Source organism: Micropterus dolomieu, linkage group LG22, assembly GCF_021292245.1.
Source record: "Micropterus dolomieu isolate WLL.071019.BEF.003 ecotype Adirondacks linkage group LG22, ASM2129224v1, whole genome shotgun sequence".
NCBI lineage: Eukaryota > Metazoa > Chordata > Actinopteri > Centrarchiformes > Centrarchidae > Micropterus > Micropterus dolomieu.
The window spans coordinates 23,611,684-23,637,161 of record NC_060171.1 but is presented as its reverse complement, the minus strand read 5'-3'; the positions used below and the strand labels follow the sequence as shown (position 1 = coordinate 23,637,161).

The window sequence follows — 25,478 nt, the reverse complement described above, 5'->3', positions numbered from 1 at the left end:
TTTAAATTGTTTAATCAGGGTGTCAATAAACGTTGACACAAAACGTTTATTTCTATGCACAGATAGTACTAGACCTACAGCTATATTACAGTACTTTTTTTTTTTTTTACTTGCTTCTACAATATAATCATTGTTTATCAAATTGACAAGTGACATTCTAATTCAGGGGGAAAGGGTTGAATAGGTAGGCTACTTAACAAGTTTCAGGCTGTGCGCACCGCTATTGGATGATGGATCACACTGGTGGCAAGCAAGCGGTGAGAGCAAACCTTGTCATCCCGCCTCCTCTGAACACTTTCCAGGGGTGTAATTGGACGCCGGACTTGTCATTCCACCGTACCCAGGTTAGGTTGTTCTGCACCGTTAAAACGCTCAATTGATGGGCGTATTGGACTGTGCAGTGAAAGGAGATACCCTTACGTGTTCCATTGTAGCAAAACAAAACCATGTTCTGTCCTGGTGATACCACTGCTTGTTGCTGGTTTCCCCGCGACACCCTTACTGGAGCTCAGCTGTTTTTTCTCCCTGCGCGCGGTGACAAGCGGGTTGGACGATGCTATTGCGGCGTTTTAAAGGGAAAAAAGCTCATGAGAGAATAACAACAGAAGGCAGTGCATCGCCGCTAGCGCCCCAGATCAGTGTTTATTAGTTTCATCCGGATGAGATTATTTGCTTGAGATCTTTATCGCGCGTGCACGGTAGACTCGGACAACGCAGGTACTTCGGGGGGAATTGGGTAAAAATGCACCTGCCGTGAGACAACGGAGCACATGGACATATTTTCGCTGGACATTAAATCGGACAGTCATATCTGAATATTTCTGTCAACCCTCTCTTGTTACGCCGCCATGGAGCATTCACGGATTTTAATCTACATCGGTTTAATATTTACTGGTCGCGGGGCTTCAAACCAACCCGAGTATGAGGATGACAGCTGATCGCCCCTCCTCTCCCGGGACTTAAATAAAAACGCGCTCCATCTGAATCCGCTGCCCTCGATTGGAAGCCAGAGTCTCAGTTTCAGCTGTGTTCAACAATAGATGGAGCGCAGAGGGCTGTGACATTTGGTCGATTGCCACCTTAACCTTTCCCTGATTAGGTTACCTTTACACTTGACATTCCCTAAGAGGATTTTAGGCATTAGCCGATGTCACATTTTCACAGAAGGCCCTTTAATTTAATTTGTAGCCTACTCATTTGTACAGATTACAAGCATCCCTTCCGCTCTGGAAGGAAGGGATGCTGCTGCTCTGTGGAGATGCTCTGTCCGATCACCTCTCCACATGAAAATCACATTTCTCTTCTTGCTCTTTGCGCTAAACCCATGGACGGGGATGATCCTTGAGTAGCCGATGAAATGATCAACGTCGCGGTGTCAGCAAAGGCTTGAGCTACAGGGGGATTTGTGTAGATTATCGCAGGACTGCTATTTTGCTCCCTCGATCACACTCTTAGCTGAACTTTGAACGGCTTTTGATGTGCAGCCTTTCCCCTGCTGCCCCAGCCGCCTGGAAACTCCAGCAGGCAAGCCTGTTTACAAGCCAGGCTATTCATCGAGGAAGAGGTGCGGGAGTCGGGTTGCATTCATAAGCAATGACTGCCACAGATGTGTTTGGACCCAGATCCGAGGATACCACGAGTTCGGCGCTGCTGTCACCCCGTGGACCCGCGGGAATGAGACACGCTGCAAGGGTGTAGTTAATACTCCCTGTTTGCTGGCCGGTCACATGCTGGCGCTGTGACCGGGAGAGGAAGCCCCTCAGTAGAGCCGCGGTCTGCCAGAAACAAAACACAGCAGCGAGCGACTTGCCTACCTTACGGACCCGTTTTGACTATCTACCGGGCGGCTACCCGGAGGATGTTTGAGCCAGGATGCTGCGCTTCCCCGTGAAGAAAATCCGGAAGCAGTTCAAGCTCCTGCTGCTGCTGGTGCTGCTCACCTCCGCCGTGTGGTTCACCTACCTGCACATCAACCAGGGCAAGACCATCAAACTAAACTTCAACTACGGAAAAGGTAGGCTTTTCCTGAGAGAAACCTTGTCTATTCAACTCATGAATGACTTTTTCGTTTTATAAAAGGAGTCTTGTCTTTGACCCTTATGGATATCAACCTAAAGACATTTTACAGGACATTTAACAGCCTCTTTGCGAATACTGTAGTGATACCCCAGGGGATAATCATAAACTAGTGTATCATCACTATAAAGTCACCACTAAGTACAGTGAGCTCCTGCAGGGATATTATAGGAATATTAAGGTGACATAACTGGAGATAATAATGCTATAACTTACAGTAAGACCATGTAAACTCACCACAGTAAACATAGTTACAGATGTAAGGAAAAATTCTGGTCAGTATAAACACTACAAACACATAAAGTCTCCTTATAAATATTTTTGCTTTAGATTCCTGAAAAACGTGTCCCTGAAACAACCGCCCCGCTGACTTTCACATGCCGATTGTTGAGTAGTGCAACGGGTAGGACCAGATATGCTCAGAGAAGAAGTAACCCAGAGAGGCAGCATGTCTCATAAATTAACAATACTTTCCTTCTCCAGGCTAAGTAAAGATCACTGCGGTGTCGGGCCAGGTCGAAAGCCAGACCTCCGCCTTCAACATTAATAATCAAAGGCCTGTTCATGGAGGTGGCCTCGAAGGTCACAGGCATGCCAGTCAGACCTGGAAAAATATCAGGGGCTCGGCAGCACGGGGGAGGAGGCAGATCTCCACCTGCTGCTGTGATGCTTCTTATTACCGAGGCTTGATTGTGTCCATCCGCTGTGCACATCATGAACAGCTGGTTGTGACTGTGGATGATGCCTAGTATTATACAGCAATAACAACTATTAATAGGAAAAAAATACACAGATAAAGGGTGTTGGATTATATAATGTACCACCACCTACTACAGATAGAACATGGGATGAGGGTATACTATATCTCCTGCAGCTGTCTGTGTAAAGTGATACCCAATGATTATGATGTCCTTGAAGAGTGTACACCGTGCACACAGATTCACGCACGTGCGCACAGTCACACAAACACGCACACAGGATGCACTGACACAGGGATCATTTCATTGTCTCTGATCTCATCAGTGGGGTTTTCCCAGTGACAGACTAGATTTAGTTTTCTGATCATGAGAGTCCTGAATCACACTGATGAAGGCTGAAGGCTGCCACTCTCTGCAGCCAAGTGAGTTGTGAGTTTGTGAGGATATACATAAAAAATGCAAACCAACACAGTGACCCTGCAAATAATTTTACATTTATGAAGCGTATGTTATTCTACCCTGGATATATATGGCAGATCTCTGCCAAGAAGAGTATACACAACATGTGCATTTTGAGTCTCACATAGGCCAGATTTATTGCAGGGCTATTGTGTTGCATTACACTACTGTGCAGGAGCTCATGATCCACATGCTGTGCTCGCACACTCAGACTCTAAAGCCTTCGTCGCTGTGTTGCTGCTCATTTTGTGTTAACTTGCCCAAGAGCATTGCAAACCTCATTCATTCTCTCAAATCACAGCTCCAGACACATACCAATGTTACTTTGTTCCTCATGTTAAGGATTCCACTAATAGTTGAATAGCCAGCCTTTGTGACTCGTCGGCTGTGGCTGTCTGATGAGGAAGGAAGCTGTTATTCTGTGCTGTGTTGGTCTGTGTGTCTAATTGACTGTCTTCAGGCATCTGAGCAGGTCAACTCACTTAACCTCTTATGAATAACATGTCCCCTCTTGCACCAAGGGTTACTAAGTAAGACGTTACCATTACTGAAAATGGGGCTCCATGAAGTGTGTAAATATTCATATCAGGCCGGCAGTATTCTCTTCACACAAGAATTTTCATTGATTCCTAGCACTGAGGTGGGGCAGGCAGAAATAATGTAATTTCATTTTTGGCCTGAGTCCTCCCTTATTTGAATATGAAATGACAATTTGTCAAATTTCCATTCCGCTTGCCCCTATTTTGGATGAAATTAGATTTATCCCAGCCAAATCCTCTCCCTGAGCAAGTATACCTATCTACAGATTGCTGCAAGTACTTCATCCACTAGATGATGTCTCATTGGCATATGACCAGCAGAGAAATGTAAACATCTTGGCATACAGTTCCCCATTGAGGCTGTGTCTATCTAATTGTGAATAATGATTGGAGGAGCGCGTCGGAGACAGTTTACAGCAGATGATATTATACACCGTCTGTCAAGTGTTTCAAACTGCACTTTACTCACCTCAGTGTGCTCATGTGTTGGTTGACTGGCCCAGCATATTGAGGGAGTAGAGGCCGGAAACTTTGTCTTCATGCCAAACAAAACACGGCTTTTGTTTTTCATTGCGTGTACCCTTAAATGAAACCTCTGTATTTTTCAACCTAGACCCTATTTTCCTGTTTTTTTTGTATCTCTTATCCTTTTTCACCAAATTTAGCGCTTATATAATGTGCCTTTTCTCATTTTTTGGGATGTCACATTGGAAATCACGGCCACACGTGGAAAAATGGGTTAGTAAACCGTAGAAACTACTAGCAGCATGGAGGCTTGTTACAACGTGTTAATGGTGTTGCTGTGTGTAGACCAAAAACTGTAGAAAACATCACAGTGCGGCGATGAGGCCATAGCTGACGGACTTTTTGCCTAGTATGCTAATAGGCTACTACATAAACATATGGGATGAGATGATGAGATGTTTATAGACATCCTCAGATGTAAATGTAAATGCTCTGTACTTGTATAGCGCCTTTCTAGTCTTTTCATCCACTCAAAGTGCTTTTACAGTACATCTGCATTCACCAGTCATACACTGAGCCTAAGTGCTCAAACGGAAACTAACATTCACACACAGGTGGAACAGCCGCAAATCGGGGTTCAGTATCTTGCCCAAGGACACTTCGACACGCAACCAGGGGGAGCCAGGGATTGAACCGCCGACCTTCCGATTAACGGCCAACCCGCTCTACCTCCTGAGCCACAGCCGCCCCTATAGATAGAAACAGATGAAAGAGTTTTGTTGGAAAAAATTTCTGGTCAGAGCTGGAGTTGATAAATACCCATGACTACTGCAGAGAACATTTGTCCCACTGCAGCTGGCACCCGCAAGATATTATTTTCTTTTTGTGAATTAAGGGTTTATTTCGAACAAACCACAGTTACATTACATTTACCTTTTATCCAAAGCATCTTACAATTGCTAGACATGTCATGGTGGATGTGTCACAGTGGGAGTTCCACTGCCCTATCACCACCCGTAATTAGTGATAGTTAAAACAGTGGCAAACTGGTTTTGGTGAGTTTTATTTTGTTTTTTAAGTTTGAATGAAGTACGATGCCCAACGAGGTAAAGTTACTGTATTTGTGAATGGTGTCTGGTGGCTGTGACATCAGCGATACAATGGCAGTGTCTGGTTAAACAAAAAGGATCTTCCTCTTGAACAAAAAGCTCAGTCTAGACATATTGAAAACATTTTCTACTAAAAATTGCAGTGTATTTTTTTTGTGCTGTGAAACTTTCTTTGTTTACACAAGTTGGCAGCCTTTGCCTTCCCCTCTTAATGGGGGCATTGCTACCTTTTGGGTGCATTACATCAACAGCTGTTGCTTGCTTTTGCAGTTGGCAGCAATTAAGGGTGCTCCGATTGATCGGTCACTAATCGTAATCAGCCGATATTTGCTTTAGCTAGTTTGATCGGTGGTCTCTAAAAAGGCCAATCAGAAAGGCCGATCAGATGATGCAATATTTGCCAACAGCTAAAATGGTTCCACTACACGTTCTGAGCAGTTTTCACAGCTAGCTAGCACCAAAGCACCTTTTCAGACAGGAAGCGATTACTGCATCTGTATTACTTTCTTCTTTCGCCAGATCTCCTGCAGCTGCGGAGTAGACCATCTGCTTCATGTTTACACCGTCATGTGCATGCCCAGTGTACATAAACAGCCGCTAGATGTGTGTTTTCAGTTGTTTAAATATGGACGGTCAACTCTGATACGCAGCTAAAACGCTTCTGTGGACGGAGAGGATCATATTTGTTATAAAACTGTTTTAAAAACATTACCCTACTCCTCTCTTTACTCCTGTCATGTCAACCCTCCTGTTTTCCCCGGGATTCTCCCGTAGTTTTCCGCTCTCAACCGGTCCTCCCGTTTCCCTGTAAATCTCCTGTATTTTTAACCTTTATAAAATCAAATAAAAACCTGCTGGCCGTATTTAAAGTGTATGCTACTCTCTCCTCTGGTAAAGCCGGTGGCAGTAGGCCTATGTAAAGATGTAGACTGTGCTTCTTGCACAAGGATTTAATAAATGAAAACAACCCACTGAAATAGTATTAGGCCTATACTAGTGTTAAACTAGGCTATATAAAATTATAATGAAAATAGTAACTATAAGTAATATTAACAATTTACTAACAGTATAATATGGAATTGTACTTATAACATACAACATATAATAACATTGTACTTTTATTTATTTAAATTTGACTTTTTTTCCTAATGTCAATGATGACAGTTAAGACTCCTCTCTGTAGCCCACTCCTCTCCCTCTCTCTATCCCTAAAGCCCACAGGACCTGCCTGAGCTTTCCAGAACAAAAAGCAGCTACTTCAGAGTGTATCATTGACTCATGATACCTGTGCTCCTTTATCTCCTAAATATTTTGGTTACAGCCTTTTTTGTTGCAGTTTTTATAGTTGAAGTAAATGTATAAAGATGCTGTTTGTTCTGTTTTTGTAGTTTATTCCACAGGAAAGCTATATTTGTTTAGCTATAAGATGTTCGCAGTAACCAGGCAAAGGCTGCTATGGTTTAAGTCTCTAACACAGAGGGAGCGGAATTTGTTGCCCATGTTTCCTGGCAATAAAATAAACAGTTGTCATTTTATGATACTTTATCATCCGTTAATTTTAATACTTAATACATTGTTTTTAGGACCAATTAAATATACTGGATAATGCTACATGATAAATAAAAGGTTTCAAATAGACCCACTGATCGGTGATCGGTATCGGCCGATGCTGCATTCAGCAATCGGTGATCGACCCAAAACATCCTGATTGGAGCACCTCTAGCAGCAATGTTTGTGTGCCTCGTAGTGTGCATCCTGGTAGAGACACAAAAAAGTTACACACGAAATATGGGAATCCAGTCAGGAAATGGTAACAGAAAGTCACTGGACTGGCTTACAAGGGTATGGGTGCGGCAGTGAAAGGAAAGCACTCTTAGCAGGTGTTGATTGCCTTGACCAGCCTTCAAATAGGAATGTTTTTGTTATGACCCTCCTATTGACATTTACATCCTATGTATAAAGGGACTTTTGCAGGGTCTAAATGAGCCATGACATTTCTAACCCAGCCTGTGTTTTACTGATAATGGGAATTGTATGATTAACATCAGTTACTTAATTGAATCGGTTGACGGACACATCATTACTGATTGGTAGGCAAAGAAATCAATTACGCAGGAGTTCCATCATGTTATTTTGATTCAGAATTGTCATCATTCAGAGCACCAAGCCAGCCACAGCCGTATTGAAATGGGCCATCATTTTCTGCCACTAAATTATTCAGTGCAGGATGGAGCTGTGTGATAGGCTTGTGATTGGATGGTGATAGGCAGTCCACTCACCTTTTTTGTGTTTTTTAAAATATTTTTTTATCGAAAGTAGAGAGGGAGACAGGAGAGAAGGATCTAATTTCAGGGAGATGATGGCACACATGAACAGTAGCCTGAGATGTGAGGAACTTCTATCTATCTGGGCACAGAGTGCAGATTTTTCCAAAGCTCTTAAAGTTGTAAATTACTTCACACCCTATGAAACATCTCTACTTGAATTTAAAACTGTAGGTCAGGCGCTTTTCCTCACATCACATTAGGGAACATACAAACAACAGAATCTTGATTTGCTTTGTGCACGGATATCATTTACATATCCTGTATGTCTCTCTTGTTTATGAATAGGCCAGTCAAAGAAATATACAGCACAATGGGGAAATACCAACGGGGCTTTGTGTGAATGTCTGGGCGTTTCTTGGGTCGTTAATATTATTTTCTTAAAAGCCAAGGTAGCTATGATGATGGGGGAAAGCCAAAAAAGTATAATTAAATAGTTTTCAGATTGCACACTGGCCAGACTGGCCTTATTTAATCAGAATTTCAATGAGGAAGTGTGTTGGCAGGCAGCGCTGCAGTGCATATTAGATGAGTGCCACATTTATGCGGCCACCCAGTTGTACAACAGCCCCCCTGTTTTCTAGCATCAACAGGTCCACTGAGGAGGAGGAGGAGGAGGAGGCTAGTTGCTGCATACAGGCCTCTATTGATTGACTGTGATTACACATGTGGAGGCGCACACATATGCATACACCCAACCACCCCCACACAAACACACAAATACGTGACCTATATGTTTGCAAAATAGCACATAATACACACGTACACTTCATGTGATCACTGCTGTGATGGGACAAGGAGGAAGTCGTAAAGGGGAAGTCTCAGGGGCCTTGACAGATTGGCTGCTTGGTTACCCATGGAGACAACATATGGGAGAGGAATGTGCTGGACAGGTGGGATGTTTTGTGGCTTTTTTTTTTAATCAAGACCGAAACATTCACAGGTTCTGAGGAAGCTTGAATGCGTTGAGTATCTACAGAGAGACTAAAAATGAAACCAACACAACTTGTGGATGTGGTGTCCACATCTTGTGAGAGAAAGGTAAACACTGACGTGACTAACCACACACACGCACACACACACACACATATTCAAACATTAAAACACTTGGATATAATTGCAGTTCAGTATCAAGTTGGATTTGGCTTGTTGTATTGCAGCAGCAACACCCTCAGGCTGGCTCGCTGTCATGGTAACCATGCCCTCCGATGTCACTTTCCCTAATTTTAGCTCTTGTGGTTCTCACGGTCGGTCAGTTTTACCTCAGCCAGATCCGCTCTGCCAGCAAAATGGTAACAGACACCACCTTGGTGTGTGTGTAAGCATTTCAACACAAGCGCAGCAGCTTTTCATGTTATAATTTATTCATGCAACAATGAATATCGTCAATTACATTTTCAGATTTGTGAATAATGCAGCTGCTCGGTTCCCGCTTTGATGAAACAGAACAGTTGATTTAATGGAAGAAGGAAGAACAGGCCAAAAGACATAAACAACCTACATGCTTTGTAAGAAGAAATTTCTGAGGCTGACTTTATCTTAGGTGTGTTTCTGACAGAGTTGAATTTAGCAGCTTTTATAGGACCACTGGGCCCAGCGTGGGTGCAGTCTGCAAGTCTGCATCAACAAAATGGTTTGGGCATGTTAAACCAGGGACACGTGTGAACCCAGCTGGGCGGTGCGGCTTTTAAAGATTGCTTCCATTTAGGATCGCTGGGACTCTATATCACTGTGGCAGAGCTCTATTAATCAGATGAAAATGGAAGAAAAAAAAGCTTCCCATCAGGAGAAATTCTGAAAGGAATGATTTTGAAATCGTAGCTGTACTAATGTGGTGATTTATATTCTTTAGAGCCACACTGTTTGGCTCACTTAACAGACAAATTTTGAATACTGTACAAGCACATAATTTGATTTCCAGATGGACGTTATTGCCACAGAAACCTGGATGTTTTCAGTGCTGTGATCATAAAATTGAAAACTGGAATCTTATAACCTGTGCATCGCTCATCACTATCCATGAGAAATTATTAGATAATAACCACCCCAATATAGAGAGTCATTTCATTTCAAGCGACTGTATCATTCATTTAAAGGGCTGTGTCATAAAAGCATAGGCATGTGTCAGTCAGTCCATTGTTAGCTTGTGCCTGTGGAGCTGGGATGTCACAAACTCAACTGTGAATCTGCCCCACAGCTTATCTGACCAACCCTGTAAATCTGTCTGTCTGGGTAATTCCACAGTGAGGATGAATGATGTTTCCATAACAACTCACACTGCATCCTCAATGCGCCTTGATGCTGTAGGACCTGCCCTGTGGAGGTGGAGAGACGACAGAAGGATCGCTCTTCTCATGAGCAAGCTCTTCTTATGTTCCAGTGGATTCGCTTAATTTACATTATACATGTTGTCATATTTTTGCATTTGCTCATTCTCATGTAATGTGTCCATGTAATATCTCTCTCAGTAGCACTCGGTTTTCTTGCTAATGCTAAAGCAAATGCACAGTGCTACTGGATAGACAGCCCTGAAATATTTTACACTCACACAGGATTTGATACATTCACATACCCGCCATGCATTTCACAACCCGTGTGAGATTAGCAGATGTGAATGTTGGACTGAGAGATGAAGGGAGGCTAGATTGGTAGGTGAGCGAAAGCGTTGGAAAAACACAAGTCCAGAGTGTGTTAACCTCTGGGTTAATGAATTTTGTGTTGGCCTGCCCAACAAGCCACCATCAAGGTACCAGCTCTGCCCCATGCAGATGAGAGTTCTGGCCCACTGCCACGGATTTGCTGCAGAAGATTTGTGTGTGTGTGTGTGTGTGTGTGAGAGAGAGAGAGTTGGTGAGGAAAACAGAGAAATTTAGAGTAAAGAGGGGGAAGTGTGTATGTGTGATGTATTTTTTTTTTCCCGAGTGTGTTATTGCATGTGTGTGAGTGCGCACCACCCTGATCCCGCTGCAGTCTGCACTTTAGCCCCAGTGTTTAGCCGAGCAGAAGACGAAGCAGCTGAATGATGGCACTGTCTGCCCGCTGGCACGCTTCCTACGAATGGGGGACAGGCATTTGGGGAGGAGGAACAGGGCAGAAGAAGGACACCCTTCTCACGCAACAGGTGGGACATGCAGCAGGATGCATCAGGAGAGGATGTTGCTGTGACTAACAATAAACCCAGCCCTTCACGGTGTAATCTGTTTGTACATGGGGCCATGGTTCCTAGTGGAAAGCCATTCAGGTGTAGCCACTTTATGCAGCAGGGGTGTCTAACAGTGTAGTATTCACACTGTTAAACAGTGCCATCAAGATTTAATTAAGACAAATTTTCTCAGTAGATACTCATAAAACCCTGCAAAATTTTGACAATTTACTAGGACACTGCTGGGAGCCACAGAGGAGTGGAGTGTGAATCTGAAAGTGGAGAGTGAGATGGTGGGGAGATTTAACAAATGAGACACAGTCAGACAGCGAGAGAGAAAAGAGGGAGCGCCAGAGAGACAGATGTCAGGTGGGAGTATCCACTGTAGACGATCATGATCCTTGTCATGATGGGATTTGTCAGTTTCCCTGCGCTCAGGCTTGGTTCCGCTCTTTACTCCCCACCTCTGCAGAGAGATTTTCTTTCATAGGGTTTCTATGCAGCGCTGGGCTGTATCAGCTGTGGTGTTGCCTTACACTGTAAGTGATCCAGACCTTTCAGGATTTCAATCAATCATCAAAGAGTGTGTCTGTTTGTGTGTGTGTGTGTGTGTGTGTGCGCGCACTGCCTGCTGCTCAGAATGAGCTTTCGGTAGCAGTGGTTAATGAAAAAGGTCACCTCTCTTCGAGGCTGTGCTGCCTTGCACGGCCGGCAACAAAGACAGAGAAAGGATCAGAGGACAGAGGGACAGAGAGACTGTGAAGAGGCTGGATTTTTGGAGACAGGGATGTTGGTTGCATTGTAATCAGCTTTGTGGAATTTATTTACAGCTTTGCTGGAAAGTCAGAAAAACACTTATGTATATATAAAAGAGTAAATTGCCCGTAACATTCCTGTCCCTGTGTGTGCCTCGCTCCGTGGTTTTCACTTGTATTCCCTTTAAACTTGTTTTCTTTTGAAAGCACAGACATGCGCATTCTTACTTTTCATTGCTAACTTATGAATATTTACACATATGTGGAGGTAGGATAGGAATTAATCTGCATTTATAAAAGCTTGCCGGATAAAGTTCAGCAACGTGGGGGAAAGTTTGAGGATTTCTTCGCTTTGACATTTAAGAGCTTTCACCAACATCGTATGGCTGCCATTTAGACGCAACAAAATCCTGCGCTTTATATCTGGCTGTATATTTGAAAGTATAAAAACAACAAGATTGTGATAGTAGTGGTGATAAGGTTCCCCACTGTTCCACAGCGGGTCTGACAGGTCTCCCCTGCTGATAGCACACCAATGTGCAACTCATAGCTTTTTTGCATTTTGCTTAGTTGAGCTGAACTGGTATGTAAATGCCCTTCTTGACTTCTTTTCTTTTATCTTATATCACTGAAGCATTTTTTTTTATCCCATCATACATTCTATCTCTTCTCGTTCCATCTCACATATCATCCGAGTTATCTTTTACGTCTGACTGTCTCCATCTTTATTTTATTTTCCTGCATGAAGCGTAGAATCGGAGGAGGCGGCAGAAGAGAGCAAGAGACTGAGAGAGGACAAGGGCTGCACTTTGTCATTCTTTGTTTTGCGTCTCAAAGGCCTGCACGACGGCTTGATTACCATGTGAGCTGCTTTGTGAAGGAGCGCGGCATCGCTCTCCGAGGGCTGTCAAACACGGTTCGCTTTCTTTCTGTTGTGGTCAGTCATGAGGAAAGATATTCAAGAGAAGAGGAAAGTTTCCAGCTTACTCTGGAGCTGTGTTTGTGTTTGTACAACTGAGCATACTTGCTTTGAGGGGAGCCCCTGCCAGTGTGCACTGAATTTTAACATCTCTTCATTCATTTAACTTCTTTATATAAGTCACTGTAATTAAACACTCTGCTTTAGTATTCACTGTACCATAATACCACCATAATACAGTTGATAGAAAATCACAGTTGTTGATGTTTTGATCAGTGAAAGTGGTTATTGAGTTTTATGTTGTGAGATACATTTGAAATGCAAGCCTATTCATTTTATTTGGCATTCCATAGATTTTGAAATGTTTTTTTGCATTTCTGGTTTTGCTAATTCTGTATGATCTGAAAATGAATAAGATTAATAGGAACTTGCTTGGAATCGGAATCCATCAGAGTGAAGATCATTATCTGCTTTTACTTTTGGTGAAGGTTACATTATTGCTGTGTGCATCACCATCACGTTAAATGTGTTTCAGCATGCTGTTCACCCTAATGAATTATGTATCTTACATCAATCAAACCAAAGTACAACATTGTTTTTGCTAAAGATATGCTCCCTGATTATCTTGTAGTGTCTCCAAATTGAAAGGTTTCTTTGCACATTACTGGGTTTTACTCTGCTGTTGGTACTACAACATAGTCAGGGAGTGAATCTTTAACTGCCCAAACCAGATTCTCTCCACCTTATATTTACATTTATTCATTTAGCTGACACTTTTATCCAAAGCGACTTACAATTGCCAAGTATATCAGGTCGCACGCCTCTAGAGCAACTAAGGGTTAAGTGTCTTGCTCAGGGACACATCAGTGGATGTGTTACAGTGCGAATTGAACCCGCGTTTCTCACACCAAAGGCAGTGTCTTATCCACTGCACCATCACCACCCTAGGATGTCCTGGAAACCCCACTTCTCTCACCTTCATGTTCAAAATCTACCAATTACTTGGCTGTTGATGTCTTTTCCATCAAACCACCAATGAGAAAATCACTTATCATCTTATCTTAAGCCTCAGCAGCACTCCATCTCTTTGCCGCTGTTGGCTTTGTCACATGTGCAGTATATCAGCAGTATTCCCTACCTATCATGGTGATGTCTTCTGCCAAGGGCACTGGCATAGATTCCTCCCTCCTGGACAAAAGCTGTGTTTAGACTGCAGGCCAAAGTGAGCCAAATCTGATTTTTCATATGTGACTCAGATGTGATTTTTTTATGACAGTGTGAGCATCCCAAGTCACATGGAATCTGATCTTTTCCAGTTTGGGCCACTTTCATATGTGGTCCAAATCAGATACAGGTGGGATTTTCTTAAATCCTACCTCAGACTGGACAGTCAGATTGGAATTCATGCGACTCTCAATTCTGCCTTGCAGGAGCCGCGGTGAACGCAAACATGGAGGACGGCAGTGATTGAGGTTGTCAGTGGACTCTCTTTCTCCTCCTCCTCGTCTTTATCATTTGCTCACGAATTCCACCAGAAGAATCAACCTAAAAATAAAACCGTAGACGGTAACCTTTGTGGCCTCCATGTTTACTTCCGTATGGCAGCGTACTGCATGTGGTGTCGCATTACTCTTTTGCACATGCGGGTCACTTTCAGGCCATGGCCAGTTCGCACTGGAGTCTGGTAGGAGCCACATATAAAAAATAATGTGAACCGTCAATCAAAACAATTGAGTCTAACTGTGGTCTCCCTAACAAGGACGGTTACATGTGAGAAATAACTAGAGCTGGAAGGTCAGTGAACACTCAGCTAATGACTCCAAACTAGACCTGTCTTACCTTTCCCTGTTAAACTAATTAAGCCCCCTAAGAAATATCTCCAACAATTGGAATTGAGCATCAAGGCCTGCTGTGAGAACATAGTCAAAAACTGATGCTGAGCTCCAGAGATCTAACCCAGTAGAGTATCAACAACGCTCAACCTGTAGGTTCAGTTTTTTTCTTGTTTGTGCTAACAATGCTATGCCAAACTACCTCTGAAAACCATAATTTTTCAGTACTTTATATGGTACAGTGACCATTTCACAGCAGAACCTCCTCTCCGCTGTGTATACGTTGTGTACATTATAAACTAAAATGAAAGGATACTCCTGCTTACAGTGAGCAGTGGGCAGCAAAGAAAAAATCTGTGTACAGATGAGAATGTGAAAGAGAAACGTTTCATACTAAATAGTAAATGTCAGACACAAGCCCATTGACAATGGCACTAAAAGATAATTTTCTTAAAATAGTTGCAGACAGCAGGGCAAGAAAACATGTGCACTACCTGTAGCTGTTATTGATGTCTTGAGTGTTAGATTCTCTTCTCAGAGCACGTAGTTACATGGCTTCATTTACATGATTGCACAGAGAGGACATTCTTAAAAGCTCGTCTGACAGAGAGGTCATTGTACGTCTAATGTCACCACACTTTCTTCCCCTTCCTCCCCTCTCTTATCTTCCGTTTCCCTCCTGCTTGCTTTCTCTTTGTTTTATTTTTTGCTTCTCAGCCTCCTCTTTCCTCCGTAAAATGAAATCTTTTCCACCTTTCCTTTTTACATCTATTTTCTACATCTACAAATGAGATGTTCGACAAATGCAAGCTTTTCATCTGGATGCATTTGACATAGAGATTCACCTTCCTCAGCAAAGCAAGACGATTCAACTCTATTATCTCTCTGTGAGACATGCTACTGCTACCTGCCCTGCTGTTTGAAACTAGGTGTTTTTACATCTCTGGGGAGGATAGGCGGACTGGCAAGTGTTATTTTATGTTTTTTTTACCCACCAGATTTTCAACAATGCTGCAATCAGAGGCAGAGTAAGGGGCAGGACTCGACGCAACACTGGTGTCTGTCGAATGAGAATAGTAGAAAATCTGGTGGGGGGGAAAAAATTACGATGGGAATAATATGTCGCTGTAGCACTTTTCTGACCACCTGATTGTTGTTTCAGAGGTTAGAGAGAGAACAAAGAGAAAAAAGCCATGTGTATATTGAGTACTGGAGGATAGTGCAAGATTTTGCATTTAAAGTGGGTTTGGCAAGTGGATAGATAGGTCTGTTTACAAAGGCTATATATGTATACACATATCTACTCGTAAAATAAATTAAACAGCTACAGTTGACAAATTAATTTGTATTTAATCAAATGTATTTTTTAGGGAAAAGGCATTTTCCACATGGGGTAGCATGCCCTATATATATATATATATATATATATATATATATATATATATATATATATATATATATATATATATATATATATATATATATATAAAAAGGCAGACATGAAAAAGGGGGTTCAGCACCTGCCCTTTTTCTTCCTCAAGTGCCCTTTTTGTCTGAACCCCGAATTGCCCCTGGCAGCTGTTCCGCTAGTGTACGAATGTGTGTAAATGTTCGTTTCTGTTTGAGCACTTAGGCTCAGTGTATGAATGGTGAATGCAGATGTAGTGTAAAAGTGCTTTGAGTGGTCGAAAAGACTAGAAAGGCGCTATACATTTATATATTATTTATTTATTAATCCCAGCCGGGAACGTCCGTTATACTACAGACCCCCACGAAGCTCAAATTATATTCCAGTTTCCACAGTTGTTTTCTGTGAATGGATGTGGCTAGCTGTATGGACGGAGTTAACGTCATATTTTGACAGAATAAATAAATAGTGGCTGTAAAAAAAAATACTGTTACTAGTTGAATGGTTGAAGCGATATACAGTGGGCTTTGTTGCTACATCGGCAAGTGCTAAGTTGAATAGGCTCAAATTAATATGCTATATTTAAGGAATTAACGTTAGCTCGCCTCCCGTTACATTGTTGACTAAATAATAAAATATAAATCAATGACAAAACCCTCCCCCTATGTCTACGTGATTAAACTTTATAATTTTTTAATGTGTTTCCTGTCAAATCTCGCTCTTTTATTTTATAAAATTTTGTTTTTTTCCTTTCCTGACCGGCCTGACAGTGGAGGTGGCCTGACAGAGCAGGTCTGCAGCGGAAGTGGCCTGACAGTAGAGGTCTGCAGTTGGACCCTTTTGAAAGAAACGCCTCCTTCCCTCTCTACCCCTGTAGAAGAAGCCACAGCATTTCCTCAAATGTCATTATTTGTTAGCGTGTCTGGTGAGTGGTTCACAATTGTCTCGGCTTAACAATACTCATGTTGTCTTGTTTTCTGTTTGTCAGATGAAGACATAGATGAGGAGGCATTTCTTCTCTTAGATGAGGACACTATCAAAAATCTTGTCCCCGAAGTTGGCCCCAGGCTTAAATTCCAGAGGGTCTTTTTTTTGTAAGTTATCTCCACTAGAGCGCTAAGGGCTTTCATCACTGCTGATCAACAGGCAGATACATGCTTTAAGTGCAAAAGGCTAATCCCTGGTTATATCAAGTCTCTCTTATCACATTTACGCACAGTTCACAATGTAAATAGTTCAACAACATATTTTCAACGTTGTGAAAACAGTTGTAACAGAACATTTTCCTTCATTAGTTCTTATAGAAGGCACCTACTGTACATAGGGAACACGAAGAGAACAAGGCCTGCCCCAGCCTGCCAATGTATTGCATCAGCCTGCTAATGTTTTTAATGTTGATGAATATGATAATCAAGAACAAGTTGAAGGTGTACAAGAGAGCAGTTAGACAATGATTGGGATGAATTGGAGCAAGAGGGAATTACAGACAGAGTGGCCCTTTTTCTAGCTCATCTAAGATCCAGGTCGTCCCAGACATTTACTAACATAAACTATGTGGTTAAACACACCTCAAGTTTAATTGGTGACATTGTGAGCAGACTAAAAACCAAGACAATGTCACTGTTTAGTCAGTTAGGTCATGATCTGAGCCCACAGGTAGAAGAGCTCGGACAAGAGTTTTCAGATGCAGCCGAGCCTTTCAAAGGACTGGAGACAGACTACAAACAGATAAAGTATCCAACATTTTAAACATATTTATAAGTTTGAAAAACTGGAAAAACACAATAGGTCCCCTTTAAAGCTAGGCAACAGACTTAAACATAAGTGTTTGTGTTGTTATTTTGTGTTCATGTTCTCTGTTGATGCTTGCAGAAGTATTAGGTTGAGTATTTACAGGCCATCCATAAACATAAAAGTTTCCCTGGGGCTATCATTGGTGCAGTCATTTCCGGAACTGAATGATGGATCAGACAGTGGCTATGTGAGTTTAATTATCTTGGTTCAGAAATTGATGCTGATTTAAAACTTTTAAACTTTTTTTTACACAGATTTGAATGCACTTAATAAGCAACAGTGTCTAATGAGATGAAGGGGTCATACAAGACATAATATAGTGTATGTGTACATGTATCATTTTCTTTAAGCCTGTTTCTCTTAATTGTTCCTTATCTGTACCTGATGTGTGTTATCTCTACTGCAAAACTTTGTAAAAGATTAAAAATGTCCCTCTTGGATAAGGAAAGTTCTATCTTTTTTCCCCCCCAGGAAATATGGTACACAAAAGCCAGGAAGGCAATGAAGGATGAAGGAGTGATCCACTACCCAGCCATGGGCTTCCTAGAAGAAAGACTACGGAACGTTAGAAAGAGGTCAAATCGTGGGTCCACCCAACAAATGCCTGAAGCCAGCCAGTCACGAAGGGCATTCATACGGTGACACAGGTCCCAAAAGGCTTTTATCTACATTATCAATGTATGGCATTGTAGGAGTGAAAGGATCAGATTTGTATGTTTGTCTCTGTTGTTTGTTTCTTGAATTTGGCAGATATAGAAAAAGTGAAAATAGCTGTCGCCACAACAACAGGCACTTTGCATTTTTTGACACTCCCCCCTTATGCGTATTGAAAAGGAAAACTTTCATAAGCGCATGTTCAGACAGAGACAGCGAAGCTGGGGGAGCGTAGGTGGGATGCCGGAGCTCGCTCACTGTTATGTGTCTTTCTCTCAGACTCAAATTTAGAAGTACATGAAATTAACAAAGTCAGAACACACACACAGGTAGATTATCAGAGTTTAGTCCGTGAGTCCACCTGGATAGTCTCTGTTTCAGAGACATTTCATGCTGTCTGTGGAGGTTTGATCAATCTGAGAGTCTGATTGGCAGCCTGAGCGTTACGTGGGGCTCCGGTTTCCCAAAAGTTGAATCTGGCTCAACTTCTCTCGTTGGATGTCGGCGGCGTTTTTTTTTTTTGCGGCAACCACTGCGTTGCGGTGCTGCTGGCGCGGAAACGCACGATCCCCACTGAAATTAATTGAAAAACGTCGCCGGCGTACGGCTTCCCTGTCCCTGCCTGACTTATAACTCATAAACGTATTTGTAATCTCTTGTGTTTCTCTGGAGAATCAACTGTTCCAGAAGAAAGGGCCCTCCAACAGAAGGAATGGCTGAAACACAATTCAGAGCCTTTCACCCAGGTGCAGTCTTACATGAAGGACACAGTGTTATGCAGAGCTGGATCCGGGATAATAGCTCCAAGGACATACTGGAAATCCTCACAGAGTATCCTCATCTCACCAGTATATATACCTTATTTACATTTTGTATCAAAGCACTTCCAGGTGCTGCATGGTGAGGCTGCACCTAAATTATTTGAGACCTGGCTCCCTGAATATGCTGAAAAGGTCCTGTACTTAAAGGACAATAAACTCCCATCACTTACTGTTGAGGACATGACACTGTGTAAGTTAAAACTGACCTTTTGTGCGTTCTATGGCAAGGGTCCTGGGATTCCTTTCCTTTTGGTCACATTTGTCTGTATGTTAAGACACAAATATCTGTTAATTTACATATTTCTAAACAGTCATTTTATTTTCCACACACATACTGATACCTAGAATATTGTTAACCTACAGATGCCAAAGGGGATCTAGCTCTAACACTGCTACCCACCATGGTGCCACAGGCCATCTACAGGGATGGGAAGAAGACTATCCGACACTCCACTGAAGAGTCCCGGACAGTGTTCATACACCAAATGCCTGTGAGTACGATGGACCTGTTTCTCAGCACAACTCTGAGAGAGAATATTCTTAATTCTAACTATACTGTATAGGTGAAAGAAGGCCATCCAGGTGACATGTTTCATGTGAAAGCTAAAGGGTGAATCCTGATTTAAAAAAAACACACCTCACAGTTGTATTTCAGTTTTGGGCAATGCCATCCAAGGTAGCAACCTGACTAGAAAGTGAAGTTAAAGATGTTAAGTTTTATTACTCAGTGGTTCTCAACCCACATTTTCTTGTACACATTCATGACCCACTCAAAATGAACACACCAATTAAGAACCATAGCTCATTTGGCTTCCTTGTACAGTTAGTATCAGCATTATAACACAAACTGGTAGTCTATTATCTTGCTTACAATTCACCTTCTACACAATATTCACTTTCTTTTATCTATCTTTCTGTCTCTTCTGTTTTAGGTTGGAACAAATATGGTGGAATTCCTCCAGCAATCGAAGCCATTCCCCTCTGTTCTGGCGCTGAGAGATCCCCAGCAATATGCCTCTCAGGCATTTGTGATATTAGCTGGTCAGGCAGTCCCTCAGAGCACACTGCTTGGAGCAGTTGACGTGCGCTTCAAGGCATTTTATGTTCTTGATATCAACTATCCCAAGCAGTGTGCTCCCGCGTGGGAGTTTCTGCAGCAAGTTGTGTATCAGATTGAGGGATCTGAATCAAAACCAGTCAAATTTCTTAAGACTGCCTTGCTTAATTGCAGAACTGTTTAACTGTGTGAAGCTGCAGTAAATGACACAACCAATGTTTGAAGACTTTAAGCCTGAAGTTCAATCCAGTTATTGAATGTAGTCGAATGTTTGAGAGTTGTTTATTTTTCTATTTTTCATATAAAAATTAATTTAATGCAATAAAAATGTAAAATGCTTGAAGTGTGTAATATTGTCACAGTCACCCCTAGTCACATGTCTTCCTTCATTCTGCTTTCCAGCCACTCATCTGTTTCCATGGTTTCTGTCATTTAGTTCATCTGCATCACCTGTGTTTAGTTAATTACCATCATCATCATCTGTTCCACCTGTGTTCTGTTAATAAATATTCATCTGTGTTAGTATCTAGTTCCTTCAGTCAGTCATCACAATTGCCACATTGATATGCAAATTAGGCGTTAACTAATTAAAATGCGCTAATTTGTACACATTTGACAAGGCTAATGACTTAGATCAAGAATATTTTCCTCTGAAATGTTCTGTGTAAATATGCAGATTAGCTTGCTTTGGTTCATTTAGAATAAATCTATAGATGCAAACAGACAGAGGGTAGAGGTTTGCTTTAAACCCAACACCATCTAAAGGTGTATACTTGGAAGTTTTATTTCCATTAGAATAAAAGAAGACATGGAAGTAAAATATAAGTCTCAAAACTGAACACTATGAAAATGTGTCCTGCCTTAAACAGTAACTTCAGAGTTTTGATGGAAGGCTCCTCATCTAATAACTATCCATTCTGTTAGTTTGTTGTATGCTGATAGATCGTTACATGATAAAGACAGCCCTCCCTCAAATAATAATAATACATTTTATTTGTAATGCACTTTACATTTGAAGCAAATCTCAAAGTGCTACAGTTAAGATCATAAAAGCAAGGTAAAAACATCAATATAAAATACAAATAGATAATGCAACAGCTTGCAGGGTTAATTAAACTTACCTCATACGTTCTGCTAAAAAGAAATGTTTTAAAAGTCTCAGTAGTCTGAGGTGCCCTGGGGATCCCCTTAGATAGTCAGGGATGGCATTCCAGATCCGAGGAGCAGCAGAACAGAAAGCCCGATCACCCATGGTCCTGAGCTTTGTCCTGGGGAGAAGGAGGCGGTTTGAGTCTGATGAGCAGAGGGATTGTGTTGCAGTTACAGGGTAGAGTTGTTCTTTCAGGTGGGGGGGGGGGGGGGGGGGGGGGGGGGGGGGGGCATTTCCATAGATGCATTGGTGGGTGAGAAGGGAGACCTTATATTCAGTCCTAGCAGAAACAGAAGCCAGTGGAGTGAATGGAGAATGGGTGTGAAATGTGAAACTAAGTCCATGTCACCATCAGTGTGTGTGTGTGTGTGTGTGTGTGTGTGCGTGCGTTAAGTTTGATATAGTAATAGCAACAATAATAATGTATTTGATCACAGAGGTGGAAAGTAACGAATTACATTACGGTGTTACGGCTGCAGATTATTTTTTAACAACCATAATGAACATAAAGATGGAAAGATCAAAAACAAAATTAGTCCTAAAGGCCAAATTCAACAGCAGTGACAGTGCCAACTGTAAGCAGATGGTCATTAGTTATGCAAATAAGTAATCAAATTACAGTAGATATAGAAGTTTAATACAATTTAGGCAAACATCTGTTAATTTTTTTTAACAAAACACACTCCCAGTTAATGCTGCATATTATTGAAGAAACAAAAAGGGGCAGTGGGCCACAGCCAGCTGAGGAGAGGCAATCTAACCAAGGGTGTGCTTCAGGTGTGCACCAACCTACCCACTGCACGTGCCCACTGCAATCGATAGTCACTGAAAACCCCAATGCTGTTAGCACTACAATCAGTGAAGGGACCCACACTTGCATGTCTAACCTCCACCACAAGCAGACCACTAGAACCACTGAAAAGGAAAAAAACTACAAGCTTAATCAAACACCAGATAGACCAGTCGGTTATATCTAAAATACAAGCATACCCAACTGGGAGAGTGATGCTCCGTAAATGTATAGCGCCTTTCTAGTCTTTTCAAAAGAAAAGAACAACCTCCAGGGGCAAATCTGGGTTCAGTATCTTGCCCAAGGACACTTCGACACACAACCAGGGGGAGCCAGGGATTGAACCGCCGACCTTCTGATTAACGGCTAACCCACTCTACCACCTAAGCCACAGCCTCCCCTGCCACATGAAGGCACCGCAGCCAGAGTGTACTAATTACGATTAATAATTGTTCAAATTCTACTTTAACCGAGGGAAAACAGCAGCTGAAAACCTACAATTTTAAACACATACATGCTAGCAACAGGTTTATAAAAGTAATTAATGTCAAATAACAGTTACCTCAGGTGGTTATCATATAGCAGACACCAAACTCACCTCTGACTTTCCACCCTGGGGAAATAATCCAGGAAGCAGGGAAACAGGATGACACGACGAGACAGAGCAAGACAGGCTACACAATACAACACACTGCAATGACCGGGCAAAGACTGAACAGAAACAGCAAACCTTTAACAACGAGCATGTGGGAGCAACACAGGTGCTGTTATCTCAGTAAAGGAGAAGTGCTCACTAACACAGATCTGTGAACAATATTTGGGAGAAATAGGCCTTTTGTGTGCATAGAGAAAGTCATAGATCTTTGAGTTAAGCTCATCATGAATGGGGGCAAAAACAAAAGTGTTGCCTTTATGATTTTGTTCAGTGTAGTTTGAAAAACAGGAGGCTCAACGTTCAGTTTGTACGTAACTCACTAGCAAATGGGACCGGAACAGGAACGCCTCAGAAGCTGTCTGAGAATCCTCCGGTTTTTCAGAATTCTTCTGTTTAAAATTAATTCAGTGATAGTTGTGAGTACATCCAATGGTACACAGCAAACATGAACTTATTAATTAATTTGGCGAACTGTATACTAACGAATCATACACTGATTAAAATGTTTGGGTAATTTTGGATCCGTCTCCCTACACTGTTTTGACTTGACCTTTATTTTCTTTCTGAGATGGAAGAAATTAGAAAGTTGTGTGGCGCTGCGGAGAGCCTCCAGCTGTAGTAACATGTGGAATTTGCGTAAAATCAGGAACATCAGACTTTATCCAGCCAGAGGGAACGACCACTGTCATCATCTCAGTCTCCCACTTCAGGCAGAGATCAATTTCTCAGCAGAGCCTTCACCTGTTAGATATCAGAAATGTACTTTTAACTAGTACTTTTTCCATTTTCCACAATGTCTGATGCTATGTGTGATGATACTTTCCTCTTTCCCTCCAGGCAGCTCCACACACCCACCAACATCCTCCTCCTCTCTCTGGCTGTCTCAGACTTTCTCGTGGGCCTCCTGCTGATGCCGGGAGAAATCCTTAGACAAACATCCTGCTGGTTTCTTGGTGACCTCATGTGTTTGTTTGTGTATCATACATTATTCCTGCTGCCTCAGTAGGAGACATGGTGCTCATATCAGTTGACCGATATGTTGATATTTGTCACCCTCTGCATTATACCACCAGAATCACTGTGAGAAGAGTTAAACTCTGTGTTTGTCTGTGTTGGTTCTGTTCTGTTTTCTACTGCAGTGTAGTTCTAAAAGATGACCTGATTCAACCAGGGAGGTATAATTCCTGCTACGGAGAGTGTGTGATTGTAGCTGACAATATTACAGATGCAATTGACCTCGCTTTGACCTTTATTGTTCCAGTTAGTGTCATCATCATTCTGTATATGAGAGTGTTTGTAGTGAGTGTAGGCATTAAATGAAATTCTGTGTAAATACTGAATTGATTTGAAGTGCAATATAAGAAGAGGAATAGAGGAGGCAGACGTGTAGGAAACAATTTATATAGTCAGTCAAAGGAAAAAGAAGGAAGGAGATTGAACTGGGAGAAAGTAAAATAAACAACAGTGGAGCATAATAGGGTGAAAAATGTAGTGGCAGAAAATTTATCTATCTTATATGCATGCTAATAATCACATATATCTACCATTATGTACTTGTAGTCACTTTCTCTGGTATGATACTGTCCACTAGGCCATGCCAGGGTTTGTGTGTGTGTATGAACATCTGTGAAATTGTTTTGTCTTCCCGTTGGAAGTAGAGTTTTTAAGGCCACTGTGTGAGGGAGCAGTCTCCGTGCTTTAAATGTTAAATTCGTCCTCAGCTTGGTGCAGGATGTGTGATACTGCCCTAAGTGGAAGACATCTAAACCAGCTGAATCTTTCTGAGTACTTCTTGTTTCTTTCTTCCTTTATAAAATACCAAAAGACAACTGTTTGATGTAATTTATTTGTTTGTTCAGTTCTTCAACCAGAAAGACACAATTTCACCAATTGGAATTGGATTGGAGAGAAAGTGAGGAAGCTGATGATGGTGGGACATCGGTGTCCAACAGTGACTCTGACAGCAAAAAAATCTGAGCTGAAAGCAGCCAGGACTCTTGGTGTTCTTGTAGTTGTGTTCCTAATATGTTTCTGCCCATATTACTGTGTGTCTCTTGCAGGAGACAGCTTGCTCAATACTTCATATGCATCCTTTGTGCTGTTTTTGTTTTATTTTACCTCGTGTCTAAACCCTGTGATTTATGCCATGTTCTATCCCTGGTTTAGAAGAGCAGTTAAACTCATTGTTACTCTTCAGATTCTGCAGTCTGGCTCCTGTGAGGCTAAAATACTGTAGAGAGACGGTGAAGTGACTGAAATGAGATCTGCTCTACTGCACTTTCACTGAATTCAAAATCCAGAATGGAAGTAAAATTTATTTCTTCTCTGTCTTTAAATAGTATATAAACAGTATTACTAGTTGGTAGAAACAGAAAACAATGGGTCTATACTTCCTATACCATATATCTCACAAATGTGAAAGTAGAGGTGGCTATGTAGGAGAAGAAAATAGAAAAGCATTAAGCGCTGTTGACTGGTTGACTGTCAACAACCATGTGAATTTTAGATCCACCTGACAATTATCAATACTTTGCTTCAACGGACACATTTCATTTCATATATAAACTGTTCTTTATATACACATCTGTAAACTCAAATGAATCAACCACAAAATTTTGGATGTCACAATTTATGATTTATTCTGAATAGCAAATTGTTCAATAACTGACCGTTCAAACATTCAGAAATCTTAATATAACATTGTGGATCATCATCAGCTCTTTATCTATAGGAAAGAATGATATTAACTATATCATAAGCACCATGCACTGTTTCTCTGTTCAGGTCATCCAGTTTCATCTAGTAATCTTTGAATAGACAAACATGATGCA

The 25,478-nt window shown here is 41.7% G+C and overlaps 2 protein-coding genes across 2 annotated transcripts in view; both read left to right on the top strand.

The window, feature by feature from the left end:
- The first annotated feature begins 428 nt into the window (after positions 1 to 428).
- b4galnt4a (beta-1,4-N-acetyl-galactosaminyl transferase 4a) overlaps positions 429 to 25,478 on the top strand; it is a 149,414-nt gene continuing 124,364 nt past the window's right edge. Inside the window, exon 1 of the mRNA XM_046037942.1 lies at positions 429 to 2,014. Within this exon, the coding sequence (XP_045893898.1) occupies positions 1,873 to 2,014 (142 nt within the window). The 5' untranslated portion in view covers positions 429 to 1,872. The remainder of the gene's footprint in view (positions 2,015 to 25,478) is intronic.
- Positions 18,755 to 20,312, top strand: LOC123962053. Its single transcript, XM_046037945.1, has 3 exons — positions 18,755 to 19,185; positions 19,359 to 19,486; positions 19,928 to 20,312. Exons 1-3 carry the CDS (start codon positions 18,933 to 18,935, stop codon positions 20,234 to 20,236), a joined length of 690 nt encoding a protein of 229 aa, XP_045893901.1. The 5' UTR covers positions 18,755 to 18,932; the 3' UTR covers positions 20,237 to 20,312.